General features: G+C 48.6%; 1 protein-coding gene and 1 long non-coding RNA gene across 3 annotated transcripts; one reads left to right on the forward strand and one right to left on the reverse strand.

Moving 5' to 3' along the window:
* Positions 1–375: 375 nt before the first annotated feature.
* MED9 (mediator complex subunit 9) lies at positions 376–14453 on the reverse strand. Of its 2 annotated transcripts, XM_042966842.1 has the most exons (3): positions 14135–14451; positions 2170–2346; positions 376–1359 (listed from the first exon to the last, which is right to left on the reverse strand). In XM_042966842.1, the coding sequence occupies exons 1-3, from the start codon at positions 14359–14361 to the stop codon at positions 1260–1262; spliced, it is 504 nt and encodes a 167-aa protein (XP_042822776.1). In that variant the 5' UTR covers positions 14362–14451; the 3' UTR covers positions 376–1259. The 2 variants fall into 2 exon arrangements, with proteins under 2 accessions (XP_042822776.1, XP_007092356.2); XM_007092294.2 differs by having other exon boundaries at positions 376–2346; positions 14135–14453.
* A 117-nt stretch (positions 14454–14570) lies between these two features.
* LOC122233553 lies at positions 14571–18726 on the forward strand. The gene is made up of 3 exons (XR_006211150.1): positions 14571–14928; positions 17615–17865; positions 18621–18726. It is a non-coding gene; the product is annotated as an uncharacterized LOC122233553 (long non-coding RNA).
* Positions 18727–19080: the final 354 nt, after the last annotated feature.

Raw genomic sequence — 19080 nt, forward strand, 5'->3', positions numbered from 1 at the left:
AATCATCGGTGGTCTCGAGAGGTGCTCGGCCCCGGGAAGGGCATTCAGTACTGTCCCAGGGAGCGGTTTCAGCCCTGCCCTGGTGAGGGCTGTTCCCTGCCACGACTGGATTCCCCTCCAGGCCCAGGGGCCAGTCCCAGGCGGGAGGGGTGACCCACCAGGCCAGCTGCGTCCTCGGGGCCAGACGCAGCTCCGTAGGGAAGTAATTCTGTTTTTACGCTGGTTTTGGCATGTACGTGCCGAGGGGGAGGGGGTGCAGAGTGGAGGTTCTTACAGTTTGTTCTCTCTCCTCTAAGCAAAATGAACATCTTCCCTCTCAACTATCCAAGACAGGTGTCCTATAATGAATTTCTCAGTACAGAAACCAAGATGTCCTGAGAGCAGAGTACAAGTTCTTTTAATTATACTCTTGAAAAATGCCGTAAGTCAAAACCCTGGAATACAGGAAAGGCTCTGTCTCTGCCCCAGGGAGAGCCCTGGTCTGTTTCAGCTGTGCAGAAAGGCCCGGGGGGTCTTGTAGTTCCGTGTGCTTCGTATTTGGTCAGAGCCTTAAAACTGGCCCATACGCTGCTCTGAGATTTTGCGAAAATAACTGATTCAGTTAAATAACAGTCTCCAGGGGGAACTGGTCTAAGAGGTGACTACTACCCACCTCAATTCAGAGCCTGTTCTTCTGCCCGAGGCCACTGAAACCGGATACCCCCCTTCACAGACAGGTCCGCAGGTCAACACAAATGGGGCCCCTGCTAAAAACATCTTCAACCAATATTCCTGCCAGAGAGGTCAGTTGGCAGGCATCTGTTAAGCCCCTGACTTGGTCAGCACAGCTTATGTGCCCATTTCTAGATCTAACCAATACGTAGTTACTTCTCCCCTCATCTTTGACGGTCAAGGGAAGAGCGCAGAAATAAGGGTCCCATCTGGCAGAAATGAGGGGTGTTATCAACATTTATGAACCAGAACCGGGCTGTAGACCTTCCGGGTGTAGGCTATCCCCGTGCCTTCAGAACGATCCAGAACCATACCCTCACACCCGGCTGAGGGGTGATCAGAGCTGTCACTCAGAGCTGCAATTCTCCGAGCAAAGAGCACATCACGATCGCCTCTGTCTGCGGTGCAGCGCATGTTGGTGGCTGACTCTTCAGTGACCAGGCCAGAGGGGAAACTGAGTTTTTAAACCGGACCACAGGAATCTGAAACGCTGGAAGAGGCAAGGCCCGCTCACCTGGGAACCTGTGTGAGCCTGTGCAGGAACAACACTACCCTCCGGCCCCGTGGGCAGCACTGTGGGGTCTGAAGTGGGCTGGTCCTTCTTGAGCAAGAGACGACTGAAGGGGACGGAGACAAAGGGAGCAAGACCTACAAGTAACAAGAACACGTAGGTGGCAGAGAACCTGGAGACGGGGGCTGCCCAGGGCTCTGGGTTGACGCCCCCCAAAGACACAGTTACATTCACCGGCTCAAACATAAAAGGGAACAAACTATTCTGGGGGGCGGGAGGAGGGAGGAAACCACCCTGTAGTCTTTCAGAACAGTATTCACTGCCTCACGGCTTTCTTTTACCGTTTTAAACCCGTGCCGTCTGAGCGTAGCCCCCATTTGTCCAGTGAATTCTATGCAAATGTGTCATGACACTGCTGTGAACAGAACAATGTGTACCTGGTACACACTGAGCATACCCAGGGGTGGGAGAAGAGGGAGGGAGGAAGCAAAGAGGAGCCGCCTCCTTCCCCACTGCGCGCTACAGATGTGCCCGCGGAGCCCGAATACACGGCAGATGGCCCCTCCCCGGAGGCAGGGGCAGAACCCTCTACCCACTCCCCAGCCTCCGGGAACAGTCTTCCTTCCACCAGCAGGCACTCGAGTTATTATGCATCTAGACATATGGATATATACTCTACAAGGAGGCCCCGACAAAGCCAAGCTCGCACGCTGGCTCCTCACACTAGTCAATGCCAAGTTCAGCTACGGCAGCAGCCACACCAGCCCCCACCTCTCCGTTACAGAGTTCACGGCTGGAGTCCGAAAGAGCTACGCTCCGGGGGGGTGGGGGGGGGGGTGGCGGGGAACACGGTAAGGCCATGTGCTCTCCCCCTTCTTTCTCGGGCATTCCTGGAAGCCAGCCTCATCTACTCCTTGGGGATCTCAAACATGCAGAGGCTCTTGTACTTCTGCAGAAGTTCGTTCTTGGTCCTGACTTGCTCTCGGAGGCTGTGCAGCTGCTGCTGCTGCTGCTCGGGACTCAGGTGGATGCCGGGCATGGTGCTGATGACCTTCCGCATCTCCTGGAACTTGGTTTTGAGGGCGTTCAGGTCCTGGTGGATGTCGGGGCTGTCCTTGTCCATACTGCAGGGAGCAGAGGGAGGTCGTTAGCATTCATGGCTCAGACTGCGGCAACGCCTGGCTTCCCTCCCCTGTACCCCACAGAACTCGCTGTCTTCCTACGTCATCTTTTAGAATGCCTTGTTTTCTATGTCCCCTCACTAGGCTGCGCACCCCCACAGGACAGGGACCAGGTGCTGGGCTCACCCCCGGCTCAAATGTAAAAGGAAACAAACTATTTCGGGGCAGGGGGGAGGGGAGGAGGGAGGAAGCCACCCTGTAGTCTTTCAAAACGGCTTTCTTTTACCGTTTTGGTGACAGCTGCTCACTAAAGGCACCCCCACACCTAGCACTGTCATCGCAGCCCCTCTCGGCGCGCCCGCAAAATTAGACGCTGACGCTGCATTAGCTCCGAGGGCAGGGACTGTGTCTGCCTTGTTCAGAGCTGTATCCCCAGCCCCCAGGCGCTGTAGGCACTCATGTAACATTTGTTGCAAGAATGAATGCACACATCATTACCAACACCGGGGAGAAATGGCAAGCAAAACTTGCTGAAATAGGACATTTCTTCGAATTTGAGACGTTTCCAGGCCAATCAGGAAACCTTATCAGCTAGCAAGAGCTAATTTTAGCTGATGTTTTGATGCTTGAACCTGTTAACATAAGCACCAATTTCCACGGAGCTATTCATACATTTTAAATTAGTTACAAGCTATTGGAAATTTTTCAGCAGGTACCAAGCTTCTCCTACCAGTCATGTAAATTCCTTGCCTTCGGGTCAAGCTCATTTTAAAGACAGGATCATTCGCTTCATCTTCCAGCTAGCTATTGTCAGCTGCCCAGAGATCCAGGCTCCCCTTGTCACTACTAAATTAACAACAGGAACAAAACCTTCACCGAAGATCAAAGAAACAGGCTGTCGGGTGCTCCCGTACATTTTTTAAAAGTGAGTGAGTGGATGAGCTTTTGCAAACAAACAGGTGGGACTAAAACTAAGAGCCAACTCAGTAAGCTGTGCTCAAAGTCACCCTTTGAGGCGTAGGAGGGAGAAAACTGTCAATGATCATTTGTTTTTTTTAATAAGCGTCCATCCCTGATGGGAAATTTCAACCCAGATGGTGCTAATTCATGTTTATTATTCATCATGTCTCTGCTTACGCGGACAGAATATCCATCTTCCCTGCTGGTCCACTGGGTACGCGCACACCCAGCAAAGGAGAGGGCCCTGTTCACTATCCCAATAGCTCTAACTCAGAGGCAAGAGAGAGAGAATCGCTCATTCTAGGGACTGTTAACCAGCCAAACATTTCTTGTCATTTGATGCCCTCGCTTTAAATATACAGTTAATAGTACACCTTATCCCAGTTTCTAGGGAGGAGTAATTGGTATTCACGAGAATTGTAAATCATTTAGAAAGAAGCGGGGGGGGGGGGGCATCTTTTATTTTAATCATTTTAGATCTCAGCTCAAATCTACCACTCTGCATGGAATCCATCTGGATCTCTGAAATCATTATACTTGGGTGGCATATGTGTTAACACATTGTTACGAATGTAAGTCCCAAGGGAGTTTTGAAATTAAAAAAAAAAAATACAGTTTTAAGAAAACTGATGGACATCGTGAGTCTGAAAGGACCCGGTAAAAGCAAACAAATGAAAATACATAAAATGAGAATTTGCACAGAAGCAATGATAATTCAGGTCTGGAAGCAAAACATAACCTGGCCCCCAAAGAAGATTGCATTCTGAAAGAAAAAGTGGGCCAGGCTCAGGATGCTCGCTTCTGAAAACCCCTGGATCTCAAGGGTTGCCCATATCCTTTACCCGGTGAACTTTCGGTAAAGGAGCCCCATAAAAGCTTGCCTGGAGGGAAGCTATGGGGAAAGGGGGGCACGGAGCCTACAGCAAAGGCCCCTGCTGCCAGCTTCTCAGCCTGCCCTAGTTGGTGAAGGTAAATAACCCAGAGCTCCTGGAGCGAGGAAAACACTCTATTCAGGAACTGGCTCGAACCAAGCGAGAACCTGCTAGGCCAGGATGACTGTGAAATACTCGCACCAAAAGAAAAGAGGCCCAAATATTGAGTGAATAAAGGCAGAAGGCTCCAAGTGGGCCTGCCTTTGTGTTCAATGTGAGTCATCAGCCAACTTTAGAAGGGGGGGTGGGGGTGGTGGGGAACAAAAACCAAAAAAACAAGGAGACTAGGCCAGGCCGAGAAGCACGAAAGTTGTACAAGTAAGGGCCAGGTTAGGGAACTTCGGTCCTGCTCGCAGGAGTTTTGAAAAGGCGGACAAAAATACTACCGCTGTGGCTTGATTGACAGGCCACTTCTTCTCCATCTTTTGAGCACATCCTGGGCGATACTCAGCATCATGTGCACACAGACGTTCTGTACGTGTGTCACCAGCCTCGGGGCAAACATCACAGGCTTTGGAAGGTGGCCTAAGAATGGTGCCGAGTACAGCGCAGCTTCAGGTTTTCGTACGGGTGCTTTGGGACTTGAAGATGCCAGCTGGCATCAGCCGGGCAAGTGTGTCCACTGGTAACTCAGAAGCAAAGGGAACCCAGCCGGTCACTGAAGCCAACCTCCTCCCAAACTTGAGACCACGCGGTAGCATGACCCCTTCCCATTTCTTCCTCCTCAAAATGTCTGTGACCCCCCCGGTGTCACGGCCCCACTGTCCTATAGCTGACCCACCCTGGGACCAGTCCTTCTCACCCTCTCCTCCTTTCACGCTGCTTTGGAGACTGGGGTCTTTCTAGACCAGTGGTGGTGCTGGTGGCAGGGGAGGGGGAAGCTGTTGTTTTTACTTAATAGGTGCTTGAGGGAAAACCAGTTAAAAAAAACAGACTCCAAGGCTTAGAAAAGGAAGGTCCCTCTAATCCATGTTCCGGAGATAACCTCTGTTAACACGGGATACGTACTGCTTCGGACCCGCTTCAAAACATACAGACTTTTTTACTTGCTTTGACAAAAATGTTACCATTCTTGCTTTTTTCACTTAAGTTGCACCTTGGATGTCTTTCCATGTTACCACATGTACAATTATGCAGCTAAATTATTTGGCTACTGGTGGGAATTTGGATGTTTGTAACTTACCACTTGCAATCAGAATGGCAACGGACCTTCTGTACCTATATCCGTAAGTCTTGTGCATGTATTTTGATAAGATGATTTCTCAGAAGTCAGTTTCTAGGTTGAAGGTTGTGTGCATTACCATTTTTGACAGACTGCCAAAATGCCCTCCAAAAACTGTACCGTGACCATGGACACGACGCTTGTCCCTCACACCCTCAATGACGCTGTTACACAGCCAGCAGCCATTGGTATTTTCCCTGCCTCGGTTCCGCCAGCGCCCAAGAGGGGCTCTGAACCTCCTACCCTTGCTTTTATCTGCCCACAGGATTACATGTGAAAAATGTTCCCTTTAGGAAGAGGCAACAAAAGGCTCTGCTGCTAAAAGAAACTTGAAAAAAAACACTGCTCTACAGAACAGCCCAGAAAGTGTTCATCCACTTCGACCTCTTCAGATGCCAACAACTCCCAGCATGCCCTCCTTCCTGAATTTCAGGAGCCTTGTGCCAACGGTTCCTGCACATTTTCTCCCTGGAGTCTGGGGGCACCTGCAAATGTCCAAAGTGGACCCCAGCCTCCTCGGTATGCCGCATTTCAGATGGAGGGCGCTGGGCTGGAACGCTGTGCCCCACACGTGCGTCTACATGCCCCAATGCCATGTGCTTGATGTGCACCCAGCCTCCAGTCCGGCCCACTCCTCCTCCTTACCCCTGCCTCCTCCTCTCACGGGTACCAATTTCTAGACCCTTCCAGACCTGGGTCCTCTCCTCCTGAAACCCTCTGCCCCACCCACCTCTACAGAATCCAAGTCTGAGCTCAAAAATTCCAAGACAACACCTGCCGGGCAAGTCTGCACTTGAAGGGGGCCACTCAGGGCCAGCTACAAGCAGCCTGTGGCCCTTCCAGGCCCGACTTCCCACTCGTCCCCAGACTCCGTGTCAGTGTTCCCCGCGGCACCTGTCCTGCCGCACCAGGTCACTGCTGACCTGTGCGCCTGCCTTCGCGGAGTCTGTGTTCCAGGGAGGCGCTCGCGAAGTTATGCTGGATGAATACAGATGAAGTGGCACAGGAGGGAACAGGCTTGTAAACTGGCCCAGAAATAATTCTTCCAAACAGGCTGTAAATATCCCCTGTCCGGGTGCTCCCCCTGTTCACTGGGATTTGCCTGAAGGAGAAGTGAAGGGCACAGAGGGCTCCAGTCACATGAGCACAGACAAACCCCATGGAGCCGGTGGGGTCCTTTCGCAGCCTTCTCCACTGATGTGAGGGCTGCTTCCTGCTCAACCCGAGGACAGGCCTCAGCTAGCAGGGGGGGCCGGTCAGATGAGAATAGACCTTGCTTCGGAAGAAGCAGCTCAGTAACATCCCGTATCCACGAAAGTGGTCTCGCCTGGGCTCTGAGGTCTTGCTGACCTGCCTCGACAACAAAGGGACTTGTTTTCAGCGATATGGCCCCAGCTTGAGAGGTAAAGGACAACGCTCTGTTCTCGTCACTTAAACTACTTCTGCACTGTCACAGATGGTTCCCCTTTACCTACCCAGCAGCCTAGAATACTTTAAGGAACTAAAAAATTCAACTTGAAAAATTGCTTAAGTACCCACGTTGATAGAATACTTGTACTAGGTGAGCCACAGCCATCAAGGCAAGGTATTGACAATTGCAATTCAGAATTCCTAGGCTGGGACACTTGGTTCCAGACTTAGATTAGATCTGGCAAGTTTGAGGGGGAAAAGCAATGAACTTTCCCTGGTCCAACGAGCCTCATTTTATTCCTCCTTTGTTCTACATGTACTTCTATAATGTGATTTGTATACATAACAGGAAAGGTCTCAAAGAGTTGGGAGTGCTAACATTTCTTACCGCCGTAAAACTGACATTTCTCTTTCCCCTTTCCTCATTCTTTAAAATTAACACAAACGTGTAGTTTTAATTATTCATTCAACCACGGGGCAGACAGCAGGAGGGCTGCAAGTCTGTGGAGCCTCTCTCCAGCGCCAGGCAGGTGCATCCCAGCCAGGAACACAAGAAGTAGGAGTGCTCCCCACCCCTCCCCCTCCCCGCACCTGCCCTCCAGTGTGGGAGGTGGCCTCTGAGCAGGTCCATAAGCATATGTGGCATTTCCCTGGGCAGAGACAGGGCAGGAGGGCACGCCTGCAGAGGGCCTGGAGTGTGCACAGGGCTCGATGACTGCACGCACACAGAGGCACTAGGATCACAGCGAATCGCTCTGGGGCTCTGGGCTCTCTGCTGCGTGGTCCAGGCAAGCCTCTGAAGAAGGTCCGCAAAGAGCCCTGAATGGAGTGATACCAGCTGGGAAGGACAGTATGGGAAGAGGAGGGAGCCCTAGAGACTGGTAAGTAGAGAGAAATTAAACTGATAACATGTACAGGATGAACTAGAGACAGGAGAGATAAAGGCAGTTTCTAATTAAGAAGAAACTAAATAAGGGGCGCCTGGGTGGCTCAGTCGGTTGAGCGACCGACTTCGGCTCAGGTCACGATCTCGCGGTCCGTGAGTTCGAGCCCCGCGTCGGGCTCTGGGCTGATGGCTCAGAGCCTGGAGCCTGCTTCCGATTCTGTGTCTCCCTCTCTGTCTGCTCCTCCCCTGATCGTGCTCTGTCTCTCTCTCTCAAAAAATAAATAATAAACATTAAAATAAAATTTAAGAAGTGACTGTAAGATCCAAAAATGAGGTTGGAAGACCTGGACCATGAGTGTTGTCAACAGACTTGGAGGTAAAGGGACAGATTCCAGCCTAAATGTTCCACTAACCAAATCTCAGCATTTCAGCATTTCCTAGCATCTCAGACCAGCTACAGGAAGCAGGCCAGGAAAGGTCAAGGTGCTATGGGTAAATGTGGCCAAGAAAGGAAAGAGGGAAGAGCAGCCTGGAGAGATCATTAAATGTGCCATGAAGATTTAAGAAGTAAAACAGTTTGGTGCTGGAGAACAGAATGTCCAGAAGTAGAACAGAAAACATATGGGGATTCAGTGCACAAAAAAGGCGGCGACTCAAGCAGAGAAAACAATGAATATTCAGTCAGAGAAGTGGGAAGATGAAAAAGCAGGGCCCCCTTCTTTCCATCAAAATAAATTCCAGAAGCTTCACAGACCTGAAGGTAAAAAATGAAACCGTAAAAGTCCTAGGAAAAGGGGGTCAATATTTATCGTCTTATCAGAGTGGGAAGGCCTTTCTAGTAAGGACCAAAATTCAGAAGCCATAAAGGTAAGGCTTACAAAATCTGCCCACAGAAAATGATATGATTCCAAATGACAAAAACAAACAAACAAACGAAAACCAGGAACAAAAAAGGCAAAAGAACAGCAACAACTTGGGGAAAATATTTACAATACACTTGACAGACAAAGGCATACCTTCCCCGCTGTACAAAGAGCGCATTCAAAGAGGCACGACCTAATAGAAAATGGGCAGTTTGCGGGGGAAAAAATACAAATGACATAACAAGTTGCATATGAAAAGATGCTTATGTGATAAAGCAAGACACAGATCAATACGACATATCCTCTCTGACCTATCAGATCAGCCCCAGTGAAAAAGCTGAATGGTGAGGGCAGGGATATGGGGGGAAAGACACAAATACATTGCTGGCAAAGTGCACACTGGCCCATTCTTTCTGAATTTGCCAGTTGTGATCCAAATTTTAAATTCACACATCCCTGTGCTAGAAATTTACTCTGGAGACTCTCAAGAGTTTACAAGATGGCATTTACAAAGAGGGTCAGTGCAGCTCTGAGTGCAACAGCAAAAAGCCAGAGACCACGGAGTGTCCTCGGGGAGGGAACTGTCGACGGAAAGGACGGCATGGTCATGAAATGGAGGGCGGTACCTCCATTTGGAGGTACCTCCAATGGAGTCTGGGGACCCGGGAGGGAGGTGGAGGAGGGGAGGGACAGGCCCAGTTGTCATTTTGTGCCTGTGGGTTGCTCTTTGAATCTACCTACAACCGAAAGTTTTAACTTTTTTTACAACGGTAATCTTTACGTATGTTTTTTAAGTTTATTTGTTTTGAGAGAAAGAGAGAGTGTGCAAGCGCGCAGGTGACTGGGGGAGGGGCAAAGAGAGGGAGAGAGAGAGAGAGAGCAAATCCCGAGCAGGCTCCATGGTGTCCTCGCAGAGCCTGACTCGGGGGCCTCACTTGCGAACCGTGAGATCACGACCTACGCTGAAATCAAGAGCCGACTGAGCCACCTAGGTGCCACTACAACTGTAGCGGGTTTTTTTTTGTTTTTTTTTAAATTTTTTTGTTTTAACATTTATTTAGTTGAGAGAGAGAGAGAGAGAGAGAGAGAGAGACCGAGTGGGAGAGGGGCAGAGAGAGAGGGAAGGAGACACAGAATCCAAAGTAAGCTTCAGGCTCTGAGCTGTCAGCACAGAGCCCGACGTGGGGCTTGAACTCATGAACCGCAAAATCATGACCTGAGCCGAAGTCAGGTGCTTAACCGACTGAGCCACACAGGTGCCCCAACAACTTAATTTTTTAAAAATGCTCTCTGGATGGTAGATTTCTGGGCCATTTTGGGTTAATCGAAGGAGTCCAGTCTACAGGATTGCGATTTGGAGAAATGGCTAAGAGGATGTCGCCCTCTTCACTTAGCGATGGCTGCGAGTGAAAATGAAAAATGAGAAACGCCCGTACCCTCCACTCCGGCAATTCCACCGCTGCGGGTTCGCCTCCTCATAAACGTTCTCAAATACAAGGTGCTTCCCGGGGTGGCCGGCAACGGCAATAACCAGGAAAACCCGCGAGTGTCCGTGAACAGAACACTGGCTACATAACTGGTGGTGCAGCCACCTTACTGGGGAAGGCCTTCGTGTGTGAGAGTGGAAAGGTGTCCAAAACAGACTAACAAGTGCAAAACAAACACAGTACAGTATGATCTCAGTTTCCAGAAATTTTTTAAAAGACGCGCATATACAGTTCCTGCCAGGATACTTACAATTAGAAGTTACGACTGGTGAGGGAACTTCACTTCACACGATTCTCAGTTTGCAACTGTGACTTTTGTGTACCTGAGGGTGCGGTACTCTGAATTCTTTATGAGAAGGGAAGGCCTAAGCTCACGGCAGCGTCTTTCTTCCTCACCTGGCCAAGGAGTAAACACGTAATAAAAGGGCCCCTGGGGAAGCTCCAGGGGAGGAAGAGATCGAGGGCCTGCATGACCGAGCGGGTCCTGGCCCTCACCGCCTCCGGCCAGGCCTGCCAGGACGGCGTCCTCACTGGCTTCCAGGCAGAGAAGCCACCTCCATCTCGAGCACTAATCTGACTCCATGGCCGGAAGTCCTCGCTAGCTCCCCATTCCCCAGAGGACAGAACGACCGTGCAGGTGGGGGACATGTGGTCCCTGGCGCGCTGGCTCTTCCCGGCCTTCCAGTTCTCCCTCCCTTGGCTCGCGCTCCCGCCCCAGTCCCACCCCTACCAGGCCGCCGCCGCATCACGTCCTTGCCCCCGCTCTTCCTCCTCCCTTTCATAATTTAGGACTCCCCACTGGCATCCGTCCCAACAAGCCTTCCGACTCCTCCAGGCTTCCCAAGGCCTCCTCTGCCTTCACCGACCCTACCACAGTCTGTCTCCTTTACTCATTAGCCTAAAGACCCAAACACACACCAATACGTATTGTAACATCACATCCTAGCTTTTTTTTCACGGCGAAGGCATCTTTCCTTCTCTCGGAGTCATTTTCCTCCAAGTGGATTTTTGCTCTTCTGTTTTGTCCTATCTTTGGCTAGGGCTTTTCCTCACATGCTTGGTGACCTTGGCTGCCCAGTCATAAAGTTAAGAGTAAAATACTATTTGGATTATGTGCATAGTGCACTGCTTTCACTATACTAAGTGAAAGAAGAAAAAGGCATGATCCTATGATAAAGTGTTGATTTTGACTTGCATCAGATGGGGAGGGAGAAGCTGAATGCGAATAGAAAACATAAATATTTTATATTGCTAGTAAAAAGCAGGGTATGAATAAATAATGGAGAATATTTAAAAAAAAAAAAAAAGTAAAACACTAAAAGGCTCAGCACAAGCTCTCAGTAAGAGTGATACTTCTTGGGGCACCTGGGTGGCTCAGTCGGTAAAGCATCCGACATCAGCTCAGGTCATGATCTCGCAGTTCGTGAGTTCGAGCCCCACGTCGGGTCCCCTGCTCATTCTCCCTATCTCTTTCAAAATAAATAAATAAACTTAAAAAAAAAAAAGAGTGATACTTCTTTTAGTTTCTTAAAATGAACTAAGTTCTTTCTTGAGAAGCCCCCATGTCTTTTCTTTGGGGCTGATCAGACACTCCAGAGGAGGGATCTCTGTCTCTTTGGCTGCCAGTCTCGAAGCCAGGTCAGGAAAGAAAGCTAGGGCTGGGTCTCAGAATTCAGTTTGTGAACTTTCTCTTAATCCCTGTTTTCAGGATTGGCTCCCTTTCTCCAACTCCTGCCACGTGCTTGGTGTTCCCCAGTCCAGAGATGCTCTGGCTTATCCTTAAAAATAAATCTTGGGAGAGAGTAACCCTTTGTCTGCCAAGATGGAAGAAGGGTTGTCACCTGCTTGCTTGGAGTGGGGAAGAGAACTATGGGATCTGACTCTTAAACAGACTTTAGGTAACCCTCCTGTTCATAGTTCTACTTCACCTCTGTTTCCAAGACGGCCCTGGAACTGCCAGCTCCTGAGATTCAGGGGGGAAGCCATGGTCAAAGGCAGCTGCTTATGGATGCTTCTTGGGGCTGATGGATGGATGTGCCATTGGCCGTCTATTTTGTGATAGCTGCCTCCTCTCCTGTTCTTTTTGGTTTCATTAAACACTCTTCACTGTCCTTTACGAGGGTACAGAGATAAACACATGTGATCAGCTCACCATCTTTCAAAGAACACTGCTCTTGAGTATACTTTACAACGATCTCATGATTTAAGTATGTTATCCCATTTCACAAGAGAAGAGACTCAGAGAAGCTAAGATCACCTAGCTCGAATACTATAAAACTGTAATCTGAACCCACTGTTTGAGGTCCATTCTTTTTTTATTCTTAATTTTTTAAATGTTTATTTATTTTTGAGAGAGAGAGACAGAGAGAGCAAGCAGAGGAGGGGCAGAGAGAGAGGGAGGCACAGAATCCGAAGCAGGCTCCAGGCTCTGAGCTGTCAGCACAGAGGCCAATGCGGGACCTGAACCCACGAACCAGGAGATCATGACCTGAGCCGAAGATGGAGGATTAACCGACCATGCCACTCAGGCGCCCTGAGGTCCATTCTTATTATTCAGGTATTAGAGAGATGAACTAAGGCCTGGGAAGGTTACATATGAACAAAGATTACAAAGCAAGCAAACATCAGTGTGCGGATTTGAATCCCAGACTACCTGACTTCAAAGCCCATGTTCTTTCTAGTGTGTACCTTACTGCTCCGTGTTTAAGGCCAGCCCAACCCAACTGCTCTACTGGGGTGCAAGAATATACTCTCAGGGGTCCAGGAACTGTCTCTGCGACTGTATACATCTTGTGTTTTCATTTTTCTTAAAACCAATATATTTGGGTTAGTTGGGATAAGCCATTTATAATCCAGAACTGCCCTGGGATTTGGGGGGTCTGCATTTGTGTTTCTTTGCCATATGTCACTGCTGCCAGGAAGTGCCACTTGAGGACCGCAGGCTAATGAGAACAGAACAGAGTCTGCCTTACCCTATCAACAATACGCTCACGCCAAGTGAAGCCAAAAGAAGGCAGGGTCTAATGTGAGAACAAAGGCTTTGCAGTTGTTGGAAAAGTGGTGGAAAAGCATGAAGTCATTCCACAGCAAGTGAATCTAGTCTGGCTAAACTCAAAAGAAGCTGGGCCGTTGACACACTGGACCTTCATATCGTGGGGAGCAATTCCATTTCAGCAAAACATCCAAGAGCACGTTAATGTTCACCTGAATGTTACTGTAACAGTAAAACTCTGTTTTAATTTACCTTATTTTGGTTTTTTAATGGCTGAATAAGTTGTTAGTGTCCCTGACCCCTAGTGCCCTGTGCATTTAGTAACATGACAGCAAAAATAATTTAGGCAAACATGGGGATCAAGAAGACTTTTGGTTGTACTTTTTTTTTTTCCCCCCCTTTACAGGGTCAGTTTGAAAACGGGCTGACCTGAAGCCTGGCCAACAGAATGATACATCACCGTCTTTGGCACTCTGTAAGAACACGGCACTCCAGGGCAACTTGTATCTTTGTTTCTTTTAACGATTCCTATCATCGACCCTCCAATCTCTTTGAATTATGGGTCATTCCCACTCATGTCTTTTTTTCCGTTCAGACTGGTGAGCAGTGTGGGGGTGGAAAGTTGGCCCTTTTTACGGCGTACACCCCACAGCACTTAGCAGTGTGCCGCACAGGGAAGATGACCCACATCGGGTGACAAAACGGAGGCTCAGAGAAGCCTGACCTGCTCCAGATCACTGGGATGCAAACTTGAATAGTGACTGCAGAGCCTGTGCATTCAGTCCCTACACTGGCGTCATTTTTAGGAATAGCGCCTGGCCGTCACGAGGTCTGGCAGCTGTCGGGGCTCAACCGTTTGCTGAGCTCACGGTGCGACTAGGTGTGGCCTTGGGAAAGGCCTCTTCCCCCGGGTCTGTTTCGCCGTCGGTAAAATGGGGGTGTACCCGAGAGCACCTCGGCCTCTGAAGCTCTGAAACAGGTGACGAGAAGCGGGGAGGGGGAGGGGCGTGTCGTGGCTGGTCCTCCCTTGGGCTCTTACCATTTGATGATGTTGTGAACCAAAGGTAAAAAGGAGTAATTCTCCTCCTCCTTCACGCCGGCAGGTGACTGAGGCCTCGGCGCCGGCGACTGCTGTGGCTGAGGCGCGGCGACCGGAGGCGGCGGCTGCGAAGGCGGCAGCGGCTTCGTCTCGGGCAGCGGCGGCTCGGCCGGCGGCGGTAACGCATCCTCGGCCTGCCGCCCGGCGGCCACCCCGGCAGAGGCCATGGCGCTCGGGACGCCGCCGGTCAGCAGGACCCCGGCGGTCAGCTCACCAAAGCGTCGCGGATTCCAGACGTCACCACCAGGAGCCCGCGGGGCGGGGAGAGGGACTTGGAAGAGGCTTGTGCGCGTGCGCACTAGGGCGTGGGCGGGGCGACAGCGCGGGCGGGACAATGGGGCGGGGGGTGGGGCTGCTGTTATTAGGCAATGGGGGTTTGACGGGTCTGGGTTGGCTTGGATTTGATTGTAAAACGGAGCAGCTAAATTATTAAGTAGTCAGAAATAGACTTATTTCAGAAATAACATCTTATTCCTATTCCCATGACGAGGAGAGTCCAAAAGTAGCTAAAAAAGGGAGACTGAGATACGTAAGGCTCCACGCAGCCAGCCCTCCAGAAAGCCTCCCAAAGAACCGTCTGGAACCACACGCAGAGTAAACAACTTACCCACTACCTGTTAAGTGTGTGAAGCACTGGGCTCTACGGGCGTTAACAACCTAGTGATGAAGAACCTACAGCTCCTACACCACGCGCGTGCCTCCAGGGGGAGAGGCAGCAAACCCTGGCCAAGCAGGTCAGGTCGTGTACATCTCTAAAAGCTCCGCATGGCTAGATGGGGAGGAACTAATAATCTAACATTTAATATGCATCTTCTAGATGGCGGATGCAATGTTAAATGTGCGGGCAGGGGGTGGGGAAGGCTGTCCTGACTTCGATACAAGGCAGAAGGGGATTGACTAATGCGGGGAGTAAATATATCCTAGAGGAAAGTCAGTGGTCAGGTATTCTCCATACCTGTGGGCCAGTTCCTTAAGCCCCTAGGTCTCAGTTTCTTTATCTGTAAAATCTTTAGTTCGAGGTCATGGCAGAGAACTGCTTTCTGACTTCAGATCCATGGCTGACTTCCAAAGGTCTGGTTTGCCTCTAGAATCCTAGGGCAAAGGGAGGGGACCCCTGGTGGTTTTGTAATTATACTTCACAAAACAAGTATGATATGGGAACTGTATAATAAATTTCTGGGCAATGGGACACCCATCCTAAGCTTAGCTAGGGGGTGGGAGAGGTCATGAGCTGGGAAAACCCCAACCTTCCTCAGTTTACCATCAAGGGTCTTAAAGAGAGGCAAGCAGGCCCACGTTCAGGTAGCAAGATGAGCCATAGCAGTTAAGAGCAAGGTGGCTATTCCCAAGAAAAGCATCGATGCTAAGGTTTTCAGATGCATCAGAAGAGGTTTACGGAGGCGGATCCCAGGGAAGCCAGAGCGTAGAAGGAAGTACGAAGTTGGAGAGTGTGCTATAGAGGCTCTTTAGTGATGGGCCTTCGTACAGCTTTCTGTGGCAAGAATTGCCCAGAACACCCCGGAGGAAAAGCAAGGGGAGGGAGGGTCTGCGCAGTTTTCTTCTTGGACCTCTCCCATGGACCCATGGACCATGGACCCATGGACCTCTCCACGTCAGGGAGGAGTTTTAAGAGTTCTGGTAGAGAGTGGAGGAGAAGGGCTTGTTGGGATCAGACCAGGTGTGCTTGAAGAGGCATCTGGGGAAATGGCTTGGAGCCATCTGGGGGAAATAATGATGGGGTAATAATAATAGTAATTACCACAACCACTGTGGAATAAAAATAGGTACAAGGAAGAGTCACGATTGTTATCCCAGTTAATCCACAGAAAAGCTCCAGGAGGCAGATGTTAGTATCTTCATTTCTTAGATGAGGAAACCAAGGCTTATGATGGTTAAGATACTGGCCCCAGGGTCACACAGCTGGCCTGACACCAAATCTATGGTCTTCACCAACACCTAGGAGACCTCGGGTCTCTACTGGCTCTGTAACTTTATGATTCAAAAGGTTGAAGTGAAGTTTTTATTCAGAATTCAAAAAGCAATCTGATACTCATCAATAACAAACCCATGGCAATCGCACATCATCTTTTCCCTCCCGGTGTGTTGTGTAACTTAATTAAAAGTCTCAACTTTATCGTTGACAGAATAATGAGGACATCTCTTTTAAAAAAACCAAAAAACGAAAAACCACTTCAAGTATAAATAGATATGGCTACAGAAAACAAATTGAAAACGTAGGAAGCATAAACAAGTAGTGTGCATTGACAGTTTGCCCTAAAAATAGTTAATATAATTAGTGGCCAAGAGTAAAGCTGACTTCATAACATTGCGAGCAGATGTCAGAACAATCTGCTTGTGCCGGCTTCATTAAAGCCGAAAAGTGAGTCTGTTCATAACTGCTCTGCCCAGAGTCCAAAAAGGCAGATGCTCCCTGATACGTAAGGACTGTATGTTGTTAGAGACATCGCCAAGTTCAGCTGTTGGGTCATTGCTTCCTTGGGAAGATTTACACTGTTGCTCAAAGAGCCTTCCCAGTCAAGTTGGTAGTTACAAGTTCAGGGCTGTGGAGCCAGCCTGCCTTGCCTCCAGGCCCAGCTCAGCCTGTGTGACTTTGGAGAGCTGAAGGACCTCACTGTGTGCGGCCCCATACCCTCCCAGGAGGACTCAGTGGGTTATTACATACAAGCTACTTAGAGAAGTGTCTGTGAACAGTAAATATTCGTTTTTATTATTCAGATGTGGGGCTTGCTCCTTCACCAATGAGCAAAACCCAGGCTGATGGCAACTAAGAGGAATGAGGTAGATCAAAGCTCCCCAATGCGAATATAACACAAACCGTAAATGCAAGCCGCGTATGCTGTTTTCGATTTTCTAGTAGCCGCATTATAAAAAACCCCCCAAAAGACAAACCAGACAAAACAAAAACAGGTGAAATTAACATCAGTGATATATTTTATTTAACTCAATATGTCCATAATATTATTTAAACATGTAATCAGTGTTAAATGAGTAGAGGTGCTTAACTGTTTTTCATACTGGCTTTGAAATCCACTATGTATTTTGTATTTAAAGTACGTCTCAATTTGAACAGCCACATTTCAACTGCTCATTTCCAAATGCAGTCAGCGGCTACAGAACTGGGTGGTGCCGTCTAAGAGATCAATCTGTATCAACATAGCTCCTAATCATAATAGAGGAAAACAGCAGTTGCATAAAGGAAATAGAGTATATTACTACTTATAAGTGTTTGAAACATGAAAAATGAATACTACGTATTGTCTGTAGATACAAGACACATCAGTAAAAAAAAAAAAGTGTTTTAAAAGGGGCTAAAGGCTAAGCCTCACGTTTATGAGACGGGGGATAGGCATGTCACAGCAACTTCCTGTATAGTGTTATATTTCTTTTATGTGTTATTAGAAGGCTTGAAGCAAATAGGAGAAGTATGAATAATTGGCAAGTGTGGGAGCAGTCACGTGGGAGTTTGGTACAGAAGAATCTCGGCTCTGCTTCGATCTGGCCGTGTGACCTTGAACAAGTCGTTTCACCGCCTTGTGCCTCAGTTTCCTTATCTGCACAATGGAATCATAACAGCACCAATTTATTAGGGCAACTGTAAGGGTTACAGGAGTTAATGGATGTGAAGAGCTGTGTGAAGTGGCATATGTATGGTAAGCAATATTAAGTTTTGGCTACTACTGCTGCTGTTGCTTTAATTTTTCAGAAAAAAAGCCCCTTCTAATGATTTCTTATAAAACGAATGTTACCACAAGAACAAATACAAAAACCGGGCTGCATCTAAGAATGGAACTTTGAGATGCTCTAAGTGGACCTACGCCACAAATACCCATGAATGTTCTTATGATACATTTCTTCTACGTGAAGTCCAAAAATAGTCATTTCTCAGTCAGACGGACATCATGGGGATTGTTAAATCGATCATGTCATCGGATGATTGAAGGCTTTTTCATCAAAGCCGTGTTCTTACACATGATTCATCCTTTTCTCTCATTGCCTAGAGCCTCAGGCAGGTTGGAAAAGCTCCATGATACTTTGATTTTGTGAGTTAAAAAAAAAAAAAGGCAGCAGTCATTGTTGAGGCCAAACGCAGTGCAACATATACCAGGAAGTGGCTGCCTCAAGCCACGATTCACTGCTTAAACGTCAGACAAAAGCCTCTTCCTCGGTCAATGCTGCAGATGGCCTGCCTTCTCTCTCTGAACTAGATTTCATTCTTTTCTTTGTATTCCTTCCAGCCATTCTCTCCTCTAAGACACTCTGTTATGCCCAATTTCTCAAATCATTTATGTTAGTGGTTTCATTTCTTGGAAGCCATCACCTTCGGGCATTTCAGCACACAAATCCGACCATATTCCTTTCAGACTCAGTTTAGTCCTCATTCCTTCTGCTTCTTATTTTCCATCAGACTTCCCCGAGCCTTGATACAACAAAAACGAGAGGAGGAGCGCCTGGGTGGCTCAGTCGGTGGAGCGTCCGACTTGGACTCAGGTCATGATCTCGAGGTTCGGGAGTTCGAGCCCTGCATCGGGCTCTGTGCTGACAGCTTGGAGCCTGGAACCTGCTTCAGATTCTGTCTCCCTCTCTCTCTGCCCCTCCCCCGCTCATGCCCTGTCTCTCTCTCTCTCTCTCTCTTTCTCTCAAAAATAAATAAACGTTAAAAAAATTAAAAAAACAAAAATGAGAGACAATCCGTTCTCAGAACTAGGTTTTTTTCTAAAATAGTCATTATTATTCTGATACTATATTCTTTCCAATCTCTTTATTAAGTCATTTTCTAATTGTTAGTTAGCCAAGGTGGTGGTGGTGGTGGTGGTTTTTTTCCTATCTGCCAGCTGCTTCCCCACAGCCTCAACGTTAACCTGTTC

Source organism: Panthera tigris, chromosome E1, assembly GCF_018350195.1.
Source record: "Panthera tigris isolate Pti1 chromosome E1, P.tigris_Pti1_mat1.1, whole genome shotgun sequence".
NCBI classification, from domain to species: Eukaryota; Metazoa; Chordata; class Mammalia; order Carnivora; family Felidae; genus Panthera; species Panthera tigris.